At 49.0% G+C, this 14,462-nt stretch overlaps 1 protein-coding gene across 5 annotated transcripts in view; it reads left to right on the top strand.

The window, feature by feature from the left end:
* PECAM1 (platelet and endothelial cell adhesion molecule 1) overlaps positions 1–14,462 on the top strand; it is a 108,899-nt gene that overhangs the window by 80,806 nt on the left and 13,631 nt on the right. For 4 of the 5 annotated variants that reach the window (XM_034942725.3, XM_014342194.4, XM_063599323.1 and 1 more), the window contains 3 exons: positions 646–699; positions 2,758–2,820; positions 9,443–9,499. In XM_034942725.3, the coding sequence (XP_034798616.1) occupies positions 646–699; positions 2,758–2,820; positions 9,443–9,499 (174 nt within the window). The remainder of the gene's footprint in view (positions 1–645; positions 700–2,757; positions 2,821–9,442; positions 9,500–14,462) is intronic. The other variant, XM_034942726.3, reaches the window with a different exon arrangement.

Genomic DNA, 14,462 nt, shown 5'->3' with positions numbered 1-14,462 from the left:
TGTAACCCTGTTTCTACTAAAAATACAAAAAATTAGCTGGGCATGGTGGTACATGTTTATAATCCCAGCTACTCAGCAGGCTGAGGCAGGAGAATCCCTTGAACCTGGGAGGTGGAGGTTGCAGTGACCTGAGATCTCAACACTGCACTCCAGCCTGGGCAACAGGAGCGAAACTCCATCTCAAAAAAGAAAGAAAGAAAGAAACTATATTCAGGCCAGGCATGGGAGTTCATGCCTATAATCCCAGCTCTTTGGGAGGCTGAGGTGGGAGGATCACTTGAGGCCAGGAGTTGGAGACCAGCCTGTGCAACAAAGCGAGACTAGGAGAATCGCTGGAATCTGGGAGGAGGAGGCTGCAGTGAGCCGGGATCGCACCACTGCACTCCAGCCTGGGTGACAGAGCAAGACATTGCCTCAAAAAAAAAAAAAAAAAAAAAAAGAAAGAAAAAAAGAAAAAGACTACACAGCAGGTCACATGGAGCCCACAGGAGGGCCAACGAGGGGACCCAGGACCCAGAGACAGTGCTGGTTGTCACTACACTGAATAAATCAGGCTTGACTTTGTTAGGGGTACTGAATTTTTAAAAGGTTTTAGAAAACTAGAATTTCCCTTGTCACTCACCCTAATTGTTATTTTTCAACTAGGTCACAATGACGATGTTGGAAACCATGCAATGAAACCAATAAATGATAATAAAGGTAATTATCTAATTACATGTTTTTATTAGAACCAACTTTTACATTAAAAAAAAGACTCATAGGAAAAGAAAACTAAAACTTGAAGGACTGTGGATAATTTCCCACCTCTCTTAATGACCCTGTACCCAGCCGATGTGTCAATGAAGGTAGCTAGCTGCTTTCACCAGAGATGCTATCTAGTGTCCTCAGTGGGAAAGTCACCTAAATCAAAGTAGGGAAGAACTGGGTTATACTCAAAAAACAGCTTCCTGACTCATAATGAGCTACTGGGTAAGGCAGTGGGACCTCTTTTTTCTTGAGTATTGAGGTGGTGATTTTTAAAGACAATGGACAATAAATTGCTCTCTTCTGCCTGAAGCACTGAGGGATTGGACTAAGTCATTTTTCAAAATTCCTTTCGCTCTGGGCTGCTGCCATTGGAGCTAAGGCTCCTAACAAAGAGAAAGGATTCTGTTAAGGTCTCTTCCTTTCTTTCTTTTTTTTGTTTTTTTCTTGAGACAAGAGTCTCGCTCTGTCACCCAGGCTGGAGTGCAGTGGTGCGATCTCGGCTCACTGCAACCTCCACCTCCCGGGTTCAAGCGATTCTCCTGCCTCAGCCTCCCAAGTAACTGGGACTACAGGCGCCTGCCACCACGCCCGGCTAATTTTTGTATTTTTACTAGAGACAGGGTTTCACTGTGTTGGCCAGGCTGGTCTCAAACTCCTGACCTTGTTATCTGCCCGCCTTGGCCTCCCAAAATGCTAGAATTACAGGCGCGAGCCACTGCGCCTGGCTCTTTTTTTTTTTTTTTTTGATACAGAGTCTTACTCTGTCACCCAAGCTGGAGTACAGTGGCACAATCTTGGCTCACTGCAGCCTCCGCCTCTCGGGTTCAAGCCATTCTCGTGCCTCAGCCTCCCAAGTAGCTGGGATTACAGGTGTGTGCCACCATGCCCAGCTAATTTTTGTATTTTTAGTATTGGTGGATTTTTACCATGTTGGCCAGGCTGATCTCGAACTCCTGACCTCAGGTGATCTGCCCGCCTCAGCCTCCCGAAGTGCTGGGATTACAGGCATGAGCCACCACACCCAGCCTGAAATGTATCTTTGACTGCAGAATCATTGTTTTAGTAGCTGATGAGAATCCCTGTTCTTTAGGGCTTTAAAAACAAAACAGTAATGTTATTTTTGACTTGAAGACAAACTACTTTTCTAGCTTTCACCTTAGTACCCTGAGTGATTTCATTCACGTGTATGCCTCACACTCTCCAAGTATTTTTAGGGTAGTGACCCCTGTTCCCCATTTCCCGAAATCCTCTCGGTCTTGGAAGTAGCTTTGTGTGCCTGTGGCTGTGGAGAAGGCTTCCAGCATCTTGAGTGAGACTGAATTGGGAGAACTGCTGGGGCTGATACTGGGCTGTTTTCTGTCTCTACTGACCTGTTCCAAGTCCCCCCACTGTAGAAACAGGGACCTAGGCCAGAGGGTCCCTCCACATCCTGGTAACAGAGGAGTCAGGGAGGAAACCATGGGCCCCGAGGCCCTGTATCTGCCTGCTGGACCAGTGCGGGGTTCGTACTCCCTTCCTCATCCCGAATGGAATTAAGCCTGTGTCTGGCTGCCCCCTCAAAATACAGAATACTTTAATAACCTGAATGAAAATCTAGCCAGGCGCAGTGGCTTATGCCTGTAATCCCAGCACTTTGGGAGGCTGACGTGGGCGGATCGCTTGAGGTCAGGAGTTCAAAACCAGCCTGGCCAATATGGTGAAACCCTGTCTCTACTAAAAATACAAAAATTAACCCCGTCTCTACTAAAAATACAAAAATTAGCCGGGCATGGTGGTGCACACCTGTAATCCCAGCTACTCAGGAGGCTTAGGCAGGAGAATCACTTGAACCCAGGAGGTGGAGGTTGCAGTGAGCTGAGATCACACCACTGCACTCCAGCCTGGGTGACAGAGTGAGACTCTGTCTCAAAAAAAAAAAAAAAAAAGAAAAGAAAGTCTCTACTTCTATGATCTGAGGTGCCCACAAGAGATTCCACCTAAACAACAAGCTGCTGTGGTTTCTTTGAGCAGAGCCTCTGAACTCAGACGTGCAGTACACGGAAGTTCAAGTGTCCTCAGCTGAGTCTCACAAAGGTAAGTGCCACTCGAGCGAGTCCCCAGGCATTGCCTTTGGCTTGGGTTTAAACCCCAGTGGTGGGGGGGTGCTGTGTTCAGTGAGAAGAGTCTGTGCACCTTCAGTCGCTCCTAAGGAAGTGATTAGCAGACCTACCGGCCTGCTAAGACTGGAAGGAGCAAAGGCCCCTGGCCCTGGCCCTGTCTCTGAGCTGTAAAATTTCAATAATTTAAAAGAAAAAAAGAAAAGGCCAGGCACTGTGGCTCACACCTGTAATCCTAGCACTTTGGGAGGCCAAGGCGGGTGGATCACCTGAGATCAGGAGTTCGAGACCAGCCTGACCAACATGATAAAACCCCATCTCTACTAAAAATACAAAAATTAGCCGGCTCTGGTGGCGCACACCTGTAATCCCAGCTACTCAGGAGGCTGAGGCAGGAGAATCGCTTGAACCCGGAAGGCAGAGGTGGCAGTGAGCTGAGATTGCACCACTGCATTCCAGCCTGGGTGACAGAGTGAGACTCCATCTCAAAATATATATATATATATATAAAAAATATATATATTATATATAATATATATATATATAAAAAATATATATATTATATATAATATATAAATATAAATACATATATAATATATAATATATAAATACATATATAATATATTATATATGTTTTCTTTGTGTATAATATATATTTTATAATATTTTATATATTTTTATTTTTTATTTTTATATATTTTATATATAATATTTTTATATTTATATTATTTATATATTTTTATTTTATATATATATATTTTTTTTCTTTGTTGAGACGGAGTCTCACTCTGTGCCCAGGCTGGAGTGCAGTTGCGAGATCTCAGCTCACTGCAACCTCTGCCTCCGGGTTAAAGCGATTCTCCTGCCTCAGCCTCCCGAGTAGCTGGGATTACAGGCATGCACCGCCACAACCGGCTAATTTATTTTATTTTTTTTTGTATTTTTAGTAGAGATGGGATTTCACCATGTTGGCCAGCGTGAACTCGAACTTCTGACTTCAAATGATCCACCCCCCTCAGCCTCCCAAAGTGCTGGGATTACAGGCATGAGCCACCACACTCGGCCTCAATAATTTTAAAAATTAATTAAAGAAAAATAGAGACAGGGTTTTGCCATGTTGCCCTGGCTGGTCTCAAATTCCTGGGCTCAAGCAATCTGCCCACTTTTGTCTCCCAAAGTGCTGAGATTACAGGCGAAGCCACCACACCTGGCCATTTTTGATAATTATTAGTTATGATACTACTAATAATAGGTAAGATTTATTGAGCACTTACTAAGTGCCAGGGAATTAGGAAGTACTGAGCAATTTGTCCCTTCCAGAGGTAGACCCCTTGCCAAACCCAGTGTGTTCCTAAAGTTGCTTGTGCAGACTGAATGTGTGTCAATCAAATGCATGTTTCAAGACATCGAGTGCTTTGCCATTTAGAGGGACACTTAGGTAAAGGCTTTTGAAAGCACAAGATCCCTGTCCGTGTGAGCAGTGGCACTGATTTTACACCTTGGGTTTTGTTTTTGTGTATGTGGTTCTCTCAAGGGCAGGCTGGCCTGGAAGTCCCTGTCTCTGGTTCTGTGCTGGGGAAATGGATGCAGAGTGGGCTGCTTCATAGCAAATGCTAGAACATCAATCTCGTTTGTTTTGGGCACCATAAAAAACATGCATCTCCTGGCCAGGCACGGCGGCTCACACTTGTAAACCTAGTACTTTGGGAGGCCAAGGCAGGTGGATCACTTGAGGCCAGGAGTTCGAGACCAGCCTGGCCAACATGGTGAAACCCTGTCTCTACTAAAAATACAAAAATTAGCTGGGCGTGGTGGCGCATGCCTGTAATCCATCTACTGGGGAGGCTGAGGCAGAAGAATCGCTTGAACCTGGGAGGCAGAGGTTGCAGTGAGCCAGGATCAAGCCACTGCTCTCCAGCCTGGGTGGCAGAGCAAGACTCCGTCTAAAAAAAAGTTAAAAATGCATCTCCTAACTGTCCTCCTCCTTTGCGAACCCATATTGGGCAGTACACAGTCCCCGGGGGTCACTGCACACTCCTGCACGCTCAAAGGAAACAGTGGCTCCTGCACGCTCAAAGGAAGCAATCTCAGAACCTTCCTGCCCAGCTGGGAAGCTCCCTGGGATCATTGCCATCTGTCTCCCTTCCTCTGAGGCTAACCCCAGGCTGCATCCACCTAGCCAGGCAGGCCTGGGGTAGTTTTCCTGACTGTGCAGGCTGAATGCGTGCAGTTTTCCAGGCCGTGCCAGCCACTAGCCAGACCACATGGCAATGGGGTCCTGAAATCACCCCTTGCTCCATGATCTGGGAGAAGTCTTGGACTTCTCCTTGTCTTCTCTTTTTGAGCCTGGGCTGAGTGTCAGCAGCTGTATGCACAGAACTTTCCTTACAGGGATGCCCCGTAGAGCCGCTGGGCTGTGTGCTGCACCACTGGGGCACATTCCCATAGCCTACCAACAGAATGGCCCCCGGGGGTTGTGTACTGCCCAATCTGCACAACTCACTTCCAAGTCTAGACTGGACCTGAGAGGGGTGGGGAACGCGGCAGGCCTGAAGCTCTCTTCCTCATTTTTTTTTTTTTTTTATGACAGTCTTGCTCTTGTTGCCCAGGCTGGAATGCAATGGCACAGTTTCGGCACACTGCTTCCTCTGCTTCCCGGGTTCAAGCTATTCTCCTGCCTCAGCCTCCCGAGTAGCTGGGGTTACAGGCGCCCACCACCATCCCCGGCTAATTTTTGTATTTTTAGTAGAGACAGTGTTTCACCATGTTGGCCAGGCTGGTCTCCAACTCCTGACCTCAGGTGATCCACCCGCCTTGACCACCCAAAGTGCCGGGATTACAGGCGTGAACCACCAGGCCTGGCCTCTTCCTCTTTATTTCATTGTAGAGTGATTGACTCGTTGAGATAACAAATTGTGATTAAGGCCTTACGCAGGCAGCACAAGCACATACAGACCCTCCCTTGTGGAGGGACAGCCTGAGAGGCAGCCAGGAACACACTGCAGCAAAGCCCTCCTAACCTTCAGGGATCACCTAACCTTCAGTGATCTGCCCACCTCAGCCTCCCAAAGTGCTGGGATTACAAGCATGAGCCACTGCGCCCGGCCCTGGTTTTCTTTTTCTTGCTCAAAGGTGGGGAAGGGTTGAAGGGACAAGAAGGAGGTATTGTAACCCCAGCACTTTGGGAGGCAGAGGCAAGAGGATCACTTGAGCCCAGGCATTCAAGACCAGCCTGGGCAACAAAGCAAGAACTTATTTCTATAAAAAATTTAAAAATAAGGAGGTGTCGAGACCCTCCAGGATTGGGTGAAGCATAGGCTGTCAGCATGTGCCCTCCTTGCCAAGCTGTGCAGCTGCAGGGATGCCATCACCTAACTGGTCCCTCTTTTCCCATTTGCACAAAAGCTGTGTGGGCTGCAGAGGTCCAGGTAGACCCGTAAAGAGGGTCACTTGGGGGCAATGGAGAGCTTTTTGGGAATTCAATTTGAGTTTTCTAGACCCATCCTCCTCCTTGGCAGCTAAGGAGCAATGTGGGAAGTCAGGCCTGAGCCTCAGGTGTTCCCTCTCTGCCTTCCTGTGGGTGGAGAGCCAGGTATTACCAGGTAAGAAAAGGGGCTTTGTGGGTACAAGGCCAGTGGTGAGTACATTTGACCTGGTCTTGACCAAGCCAGTTCCCTGCTCTCAAGACTTCCTCCTCCTATGGAGGAGGGGTTGGGAACCACATCCAGCTCTGACCCTAGTGGCAGCCGACCAAGTGGTCACTTGGGGTGGAGGAGGGGCAGGAAGGAACTCAGTAAATCCTGGTTTGCTGCATGTTTGCTCTGAGACTAATTGCTGGGAAAACCCCATGACGTTGAAGCCATCTCCTTCTCTGTTAACACAGAGAAAAACAGAAGCCAAAATAAAGCCCCATCCGGAAACATCCCTGACAGCAGAGACAAAGAGCCTGCCAGCCTGGTTTACTCATTAGCAGGCAGCTGCTGCCGTGGAGTGGGTGGGGAGGAGAGGTAGTGATGAGCTGCAACTCTGCCTGCCTACCCATCACTTAGCTGGGCAGATTTGGGGGCAGCTGCAACTCTAGCAGCTCCACCAAGAAGCAGAAGCCCCCAGGCCCAAACACCAAGCCCTCTCCCTCCATTTATTCCCCACCTGCCCCAGCCCCCACCGTGGGCCTGGGTCGGAGGGTGAGCTGGCCGTGACCACCCCACCATGCGCCTGGTACATGGTGTTTGATAGCATTTGTTGCAGTGTCTGCGTTGTTTGTGCACCTGTCTGCCTCGCAGCCTGGAGCTCCTGAAAGCTGGGACCAGGCCCGATCACCTTTCCTCTTCCACAGTACGGGGTTCACACTAGGTGTCTAGGATTCTGCTGAGTGAGTGATTTGGCCAGGCCTGACATCAAGCAGAGGGTGTCTTGGGGATGTGGAGGATCCCCCAATAGGGTTGGGGATCCCTACAGCTTCCCTTGAGGCCCCCACATCTGGTGCCACAGAAAGAGAGTGAGGGGTGTGTAGGCATCTCTGCTGTCCCAGCAGTGTGGTGCCCTGGTAGCTCAGCCACTCTACTGAGTTCCAAATCCTGTTTGGTGCCCTGGGGAAGTCAGTGTAAGGCCCTAGTCACCCCAAATGCCCCAAGTTCAACTGTAGGGATCTGACCCACCCCCAGGCTTTCTCCTCACAAATGGTTCCTGACACAGGAGCCACCACCATTACTGTCACTTCAAACTTGGACAGGTGCCCCCAGGCAGCTGAGCAAGCCTAGGAATGGGACATGTCCAAGACCCCAGCTGTCACCCCATAGGAGGTCAGGGTCTGCCAGGGAGACAGACTTGGGAACAAGTCACATCGGTGTGTTGTGGACAAATGTCACCAACATGCTGTGGAGCTCAGGGGGCCCTGTAACTTCCCAGGGCACAGAGGGAGAGTGAGTGTGGGTGTGTTGGTACATGCGTGAAGCTCCACCAGGGTCGTGGGAAATGGGGCAAGGAGAAAGGGCAGTGCTGGCTGTGGAGGAGTGTGTGTGGGGCCAGGAAGTGAGAGTGGGGTGTCCCTGGAGCATGGTGAGACAAGGGCATCTCAGTGCAGATAGAGTCCAGGGTCACACCCCAGCCATCCACTCCGAGGAGGGAAATGCACTGACGGTGGAACAGGAAGCCCCTTACCCTATCTGGGGCTTCCTTTCCCCATCTGTAAAAGGAGAACAGTGGCCCACACGACATCAGGCTCTTTTCTACAGTGAGGCTTCCTGGGCCTTTGTGCAGGTGACAGGAGCTGGGAAGTGGCCAGGTTCCATCCTGTTTCCTCAGGGTTGGTGGGTATGTATGTGTGTGCACACCCTGTGTGCATGAGTGTATGCACACCCAGATTGCATGTTTGTACATACAGTGTGTATACAATGTGTGTAGACACATCCTACACACTGTATGAGGGTATACATAGCATGTATACACATTGTGTGCATGAGTGTGCGTGTGTATATGCTGTGTGTGTATTTTTGTATACACATCCTGTGCCCATACCCCAGTGTAAGGTAAACAGATGGCAGGAAGGGCGCCCTTGAGTCTCCTCCAGGTATACGCCACACCCTGGGTCAGTCATCATGCTGCCATATTGAGAGGGTCTAGCCCAGAGGATCTCAGCCCTGTCTGCATATTAGGGCCCCTGAGGAGATCCTAAAAAACCAGCACCAGGGACCCCCCCAGACCAATCCAACCAGAAGCTGCAGTGAGGCCCAGGAGCCAGCAGTGAAAACAGCCAGCCCAGCTGTCTATCCCTGTAAGAGTTCTCAGTCCCAGCTATTCCTAGAGTCACTGACAACCCCCAGGCTCTAACCCAGACCTCAGGATCTGGTTCTGGATCCCGGGGTCTGGGCTCTCAGGTGATTGGGAGGCCATAGCCCAACCCTGCGTTGAGGGACCTGGCAGAATGTCTGGACAAGGGTCATGGTGGCAGGGAAGAGGAATGGGGCCACCAAGCTGGAGGCTGCAGGCCCTTGTTGGGGGCCTCTCCATCCGTGGCCCCTCAGGTCCAGGGTTCCTCTGGAGCATGTGGCCCTGCTCCACAATGGCCTGCTGACCTCCTATTCCCAGACTGGGAGTGACGCTCGCTAGACCAAGACCTTCTTTTTCTTCTTTTTTTTTTTGAGGTGGAGTCTCACTGTGTTGCCCAGGCTGGAGTGCAGTGGTGCAATCTTGGCTCACTGCAACCTCTGCATCCTGGGTTCAAGCGATTCTCGTCCCTTAGTTCTCGAGTAACTGGGTTCACAGGCACGCACCACCATGCCCGGCTAATTTTTTGAATTTTTAGTAGAGACGGGGTTTCGCCATGTTGGCCAGAATGGTCTCAACCTCCTGACCTCAAGTGATCTGCCCCCCTCACCCTCCCAAAGTGCTGGGATTACAGGCATGAGCCACCGTGCTCAGCCAGGATCTTCTAATATCAGAAATGACAAGGTCTCTGGGTGCTTCTGGACCTGGTTCTGGTGGGGTGCAGTGGTGGGGTACAGCCTTGCCTGCAGAGCCTCAGACCTTTTCCTATGACTGCAGTGGACTGACCTTGTTCCCAGAGGCAGCTACTAACTTATGCCTGGTCCTTTTTCCAGATCTAGGAAAGAAGGACACAGAGACAGTGTACAGTGAAGTCCGGAAAGCTGTCCCTGGTGAGTGAGGGTCTCCAGTGCCCCAGCCTGGGGGATGCCCCCTAGAATCACTGATGGGGCCTTGGGAGTGGGCAGAGAAAAGAAGAAGCAAAGAAGGCCAAAAAAGGGGTGCCACCTCTTACACCAGCGCTGTGGGCTTCCTCTCTCCCACCACCCTTAAAAAGTCACCTCGGGTTACATTTACTATTCATTTAGTCAACGAGCGCTTCTTGAATGCTTACTGACCCCGGCCAGTAACCCTTACCTGCTCCCCACACAGGCCCTGGTGGCTGGGGTTCCCCAAGGTCTTGGATGTCGAGTGTTTTGCTTTGGAGACCCCCAGTAGCTTCAGCCTTTCTTCTTGTTTTCTTTTTTCTCTCTTTTTTTTTTTTGATATGGAGTCTCGCTCTGTCACTCAGGCTGGAGTGCAGTGGTGCAATCTCGACTCACTGCAACCTCCACTTCCCGGATTTAAGTGATTCTCCTGCCTCAGCCTCCCAAGTAGATGGGATTACAGGCGCCCGCCACCACACTCAGCTAAATTTTTTTTTTTTTTTTTGAGACAGAATTTCGCTTTTGATGCCCAGGCTGGAGTGCAATGGAGCGATCTCGGCTCACTGCAACCTCCGCCTCCCGGTTCAAGCGATTCTCCTGCCTCAGCCTCCTGAGTAGCTGGAATTACAGGCATGTGCCACCACACCCAGCTAATTTTGTCTTTTTAGTAGAGACGGGGTTTCTCCCTGTTGGTCAAGCTGGTCGCAAACTCCCAACCTCAGGTAATCTGCACGCCTCGGCCTCCCAAAGTGCTGGGATTACAAGTGTGAGCCACTGCGCCCAGCAGCTTCAGTTTTTCTGACAGTAGACTGACTTTGGGAGTGGGTGTGGGTTTGCGGATCTGCTCTATTTCCTTTGGTTCGGCTGGCCCCACTTCACTTCCCATGACGACCCACTGCTTCCTCATGAAAGGGCTTCCCCCAGAGCTGAGCACAGAGCTTAAGCAGACCCGGAACTGGGGGAGCTCAACAAGTCCTTTTTTTCGGTGGGGGGGTATAATAACTGTATTCAATTCTGGTGAAATGAAATACACAATGACAACTTTTAAATTCTGAAAGTAAGTCAGCAATCCGAAAGACATAAACATTGTGGGGGAAATAGTGACTGTGTGAGTATCTCGCTTTGTACAGCAGACCTCTGTTTAAGTGGGTTCTTGGAAAGGGAATCATTAAAATGGTCCAGGACATTTCTGCAAAGGGTGGCTACTCCGGCTGCGCGTGGTGGCTCATTAAGCACTCAGTAAGTGCTTTATTTATTTATTCAAAATAAATAAATAAATATAAAAGGATGACTCCTCCGAGTACAGTCGGCAAACCAGCAGCAGCAATCTCAGGCCCAGCCCAGACCCACAAAACTAGTCTCTGGAATCTGAACTTAGCCAGGTTCAGATGTTTCTGATGCTGCCAATATATGAGAAGCACTGTTTGTGTTTTGTTTTGTTCTTTGTTTGAAACAGAGTCTCACTCTGTCACCCAGACTGGAGTACAGCAGTGCCATCTCAGCTGACTGCAACTCCGTGCAACACCCCCCGGCCCCTAAGGTTTAAGCGATCCTCCCAAGTAGCTAGAACCACAGACACACACCACCATGCCCAGCTAAGTTTTTGTATTTTGGGTAGAGATGAGGTTTTACCATGTTGCCCAGACTGGTCTTGAATTCCTGAGCTCAAGCAATCCACCCCCTTCAGCCTCCCAAAGTGCTGGGATTACAAGCGTGAGCCACTGTGCCAGGCAAAAAGCACTGTTTTAGAAGAACCATCCAATTCTCTGAGGACCCTGCTTTTTATCTGAAATAGTGATCACTTCTTAATTCACTTTTAAAAGTTGGTATATCTATAAGAAGAATAGAAACTCAACCCCTTGTGGAACTTGACCCTGAATAATTTTTGAAAAACCAATTCTCTGGGGAATTTTTAGCTCAAGTACCTCATTTCACAATCTCCATATATTCAGAGCTAACAAAATGCAAATCTGACAATAAACAGGCGTTCTCTATTTGTCTAGTGTAAGGGAAAGTTATAAGTGAGGTAGGGTTCAAGGTTGCTCCCATTGTGCAATTGTACAAAAATGCCCCTTCTGCTTTCTTGGTGGTCCCTGAGAGTGTTCGCTTTCTTGGACAGTGCTGAAGAGTTCACTTTCAGTTGCTTTCGTTAAGCAAAATCTCCTATTTGAGCACTTACTGTATGTGCTAAGTGGTCTAAGTACATCGTGTCTTTCAATGGGATTTGTCAATGGGATTCACCACAAATCCCATTTTACAGTTGAGGATACTAAGGCATAGAGAGGTTAAGACGCTTGCCCAAGATCACGCAGCAAGCAAGCCCCTGAGAATCGTTCCTCCCCAGAGTGGACTCCACGCTCTTGATCACTGAGGTGTACTGTCTTCGGTTTGAGAAAGTCGGGTGGTAGAAGGTGGAAGCTGCAGGGATCCTCGCTGCAGGAGGCCAGCTCCTTACCACCTCTGCCTCGAGGCCTCCAGCGAAGTCTGTGATCATCTGAGGCTACTGGTTGGAGGCCCTTTTATAGGTGGTGAGGGGCACCTTAGTGTGGATTCTAGGGAAGAACTTAACTTTTTTTCCTTTACTCTCCTAAGTGCTCTGACTGGGGCCCTGCGAATTGGATAAGCAGATTAACAAGAGGAAAACAGAGTTTATTAACATACATAACGCAAATCACACAGGAGAAACATCAATGATGAGTAACTCAAAGGGGTGGTTAGCACTTGGGGTCTATAAAGCATCTTAGGCTGATCGCAGTGGCTCACGCCTGTAATCCCAGCACTTTGGGAGGCCGAGGCGGGTGGATCACCTGAGGTCAGGAGTTGGAGACCAGCCTGGCCAATATGGTGAAACCCCGTCTCTACTAAAAATACAAAAAATTATCTAGGCATGGTGGCATGTGCCTGTAACCCCAGCTCCTCGGGAGGTTGAGGCAGGAGAATTGCTTGAACCCGGGAGGCAGAGGTTGCAGTGAGCCGAGATCACGCTATTGCACTCCAGCCTGGGCAACAAGAATGAAACTCCATCTCAAAAAAATAAAAATAAATATAAATATATAAAGCTTCTTAACAAAGAGCAATAAATTTGTAGAGAAATGACAAGACAAAGGAAAAATGGTTTTTGGCTTCCCAGAGTGGCAAACTGAGAAAGTCAATCAAGTGGCCACAAATATTTTATGGGGGCATTTACAGCAGGTGTGTTTTCTTAGGAGTTTCTGCTTTTAGGGCTGGGCATGGTGGTTCATGCCTGTAATCTCAGCACTTTGGAAGGCTGAGGTGAGAGAATCGCTTGAGCCCAGGAATTTGAGACCAGCTTGGGCAACACAGTGAGGCCCCATCTCTAAAAAAAAAAAAAAAAATTAAAAAAAATTTAAAAAACCAATATAAAAACGAAAATTAGCTGGGCATAGTGGTGCATGCCTGTAGTCCCAGCTGCTCAGGAGACTGAGACAGGAGGATCGCTTGAGCCTGGGAGGTGGAGGCCGCAGTGAACTGTGATTGTGCCACTGCCCTCCAGCCTGGGTGACAGAATGAGACTGTGGGTTCCAAAAACTTAATTTTCTTCCTTTACTCTCTTAGGTTTTCTGACTGGGGCCCTGCAAATTACACAAGACAGATTAACAAGAGAAAAACAGAGACCCTCTTTGTTTTTCTCTTGTTAATCTGCCTCAAAAAAAAAAAAAAAAAAAAAAAGGAAGAAGTAGTTTCTGCTTTTAGTCAGATAAACAAGCTCTGGGAAGACTTCCTTCTACATCTGAACCAGCTCAAAACAATCCTTATGCCAAAGGGGCATATTTTGTGGTGGCATATTCTGATTTCCTTCATCTGCTTTAGGGCAGCTGGCTGTTCAAGTGGGTTCTCTCGGGGTCTCTAGGTTGGTTCTAGATTACTCAGTCTGGGCTGTTGGAACCTGACCCCTCAGGCAGAAACCATAGGCATCGTAGAACCCACTCTTGTAGGATTTGAAGCGGTGTAGAGCACAGGCTTTCCTGGGAGACATCCCAGTCCCCGTTCTGAGGCAGCCCCCAATCAGCTGAGTGACTGTGACCAAGATGTCTTACCCCTCAGAGACTCAGTTTCTTCAACTGTTAAATGCAAATGGGGTTAAATGAGATAGAATCATGGGAGATGGTGCTGGTTATCCCCACAGTCACCGTATTATCCCTGCCACAGAGTGAGCACTTAATCAATTTCAGTTTAAAAACACAGGAGGAACTTGAGCCCTATAGAGTTCAGTGTCTTGCCCAGGGTACTACTAGAGCAGTCCCCTGACTCCCAGACCAGGACCCTCCCACAGCACCACCTGGGCCACCTGGAGTCAATCAGGGCTCTGTCCCTCTACAACCTTGTCTCTAAACTGGCAGACCATTAGGGAACCTGCCAGGTCTCTAACCTGCCCAGGGGTGAAGGTAGAGAGAGCCCTGGTTCTTGCACAGGCCATAGCCCTTGGGGCCTGCAGCTGCCTGCAGCTGTGCCTCCAACCCACCTGGAAGCCTCTGGTCCTGGAAGCCAAGGGGTTTCCTGTTTGTCAGTGCTTCCTTGAGGAGAGGAGCCTGCAGGACATGGCTGATTCCTTTTCTTTCTCTCTTTCTCTCTCTCTCTTTCTTTCTTTCTCTCTCGCTGTCTCTTTTTCTTTCTTTTTCTTCCTTTCTTTCCTTTTTCCTTTCTTTCCTTTTCTCTTTCCTCCTTCTTTCTCTTTCTTTCTCTCTCTCTCCTTCCTTCCTTCTTTCTTTTCTTTTCTTTCTTTTTTGTAAGACAGAGTCTCACTGTGTCACCCAGGCTGGAGTGCAGTGGCATGATCACAGTGCACAGCAGCCTCCACCTCCTGGGCTCAAGCGATCCTCCCGCCTCAGCCTCTGGAGAAGCTGGGATTACAGGCACGCACCACCATGCCCAGCTAATTCGCCATGTTGCCCAGGCTGTTGTCCAATTC

This window comes from Pan paniscus, chromosome 19 (assembly GCF_029289425.2).
Source record: "Pan paniscus chromosome 19, NHGRI_mPanPan1-v2.0_pri, whole genome shotgun sequence".
Classification (NCBI taxonomy): Eukaryota; Metazoa; Chordata; class Mammalia; order Primates; family Hominidae; genus Pan; species Pan paniscus.
The sequence above is the reverse complement of the archived record's forward strand: the minus strand, read 5'-3'. Positions and strand labels throughout refer to the sequence as shown.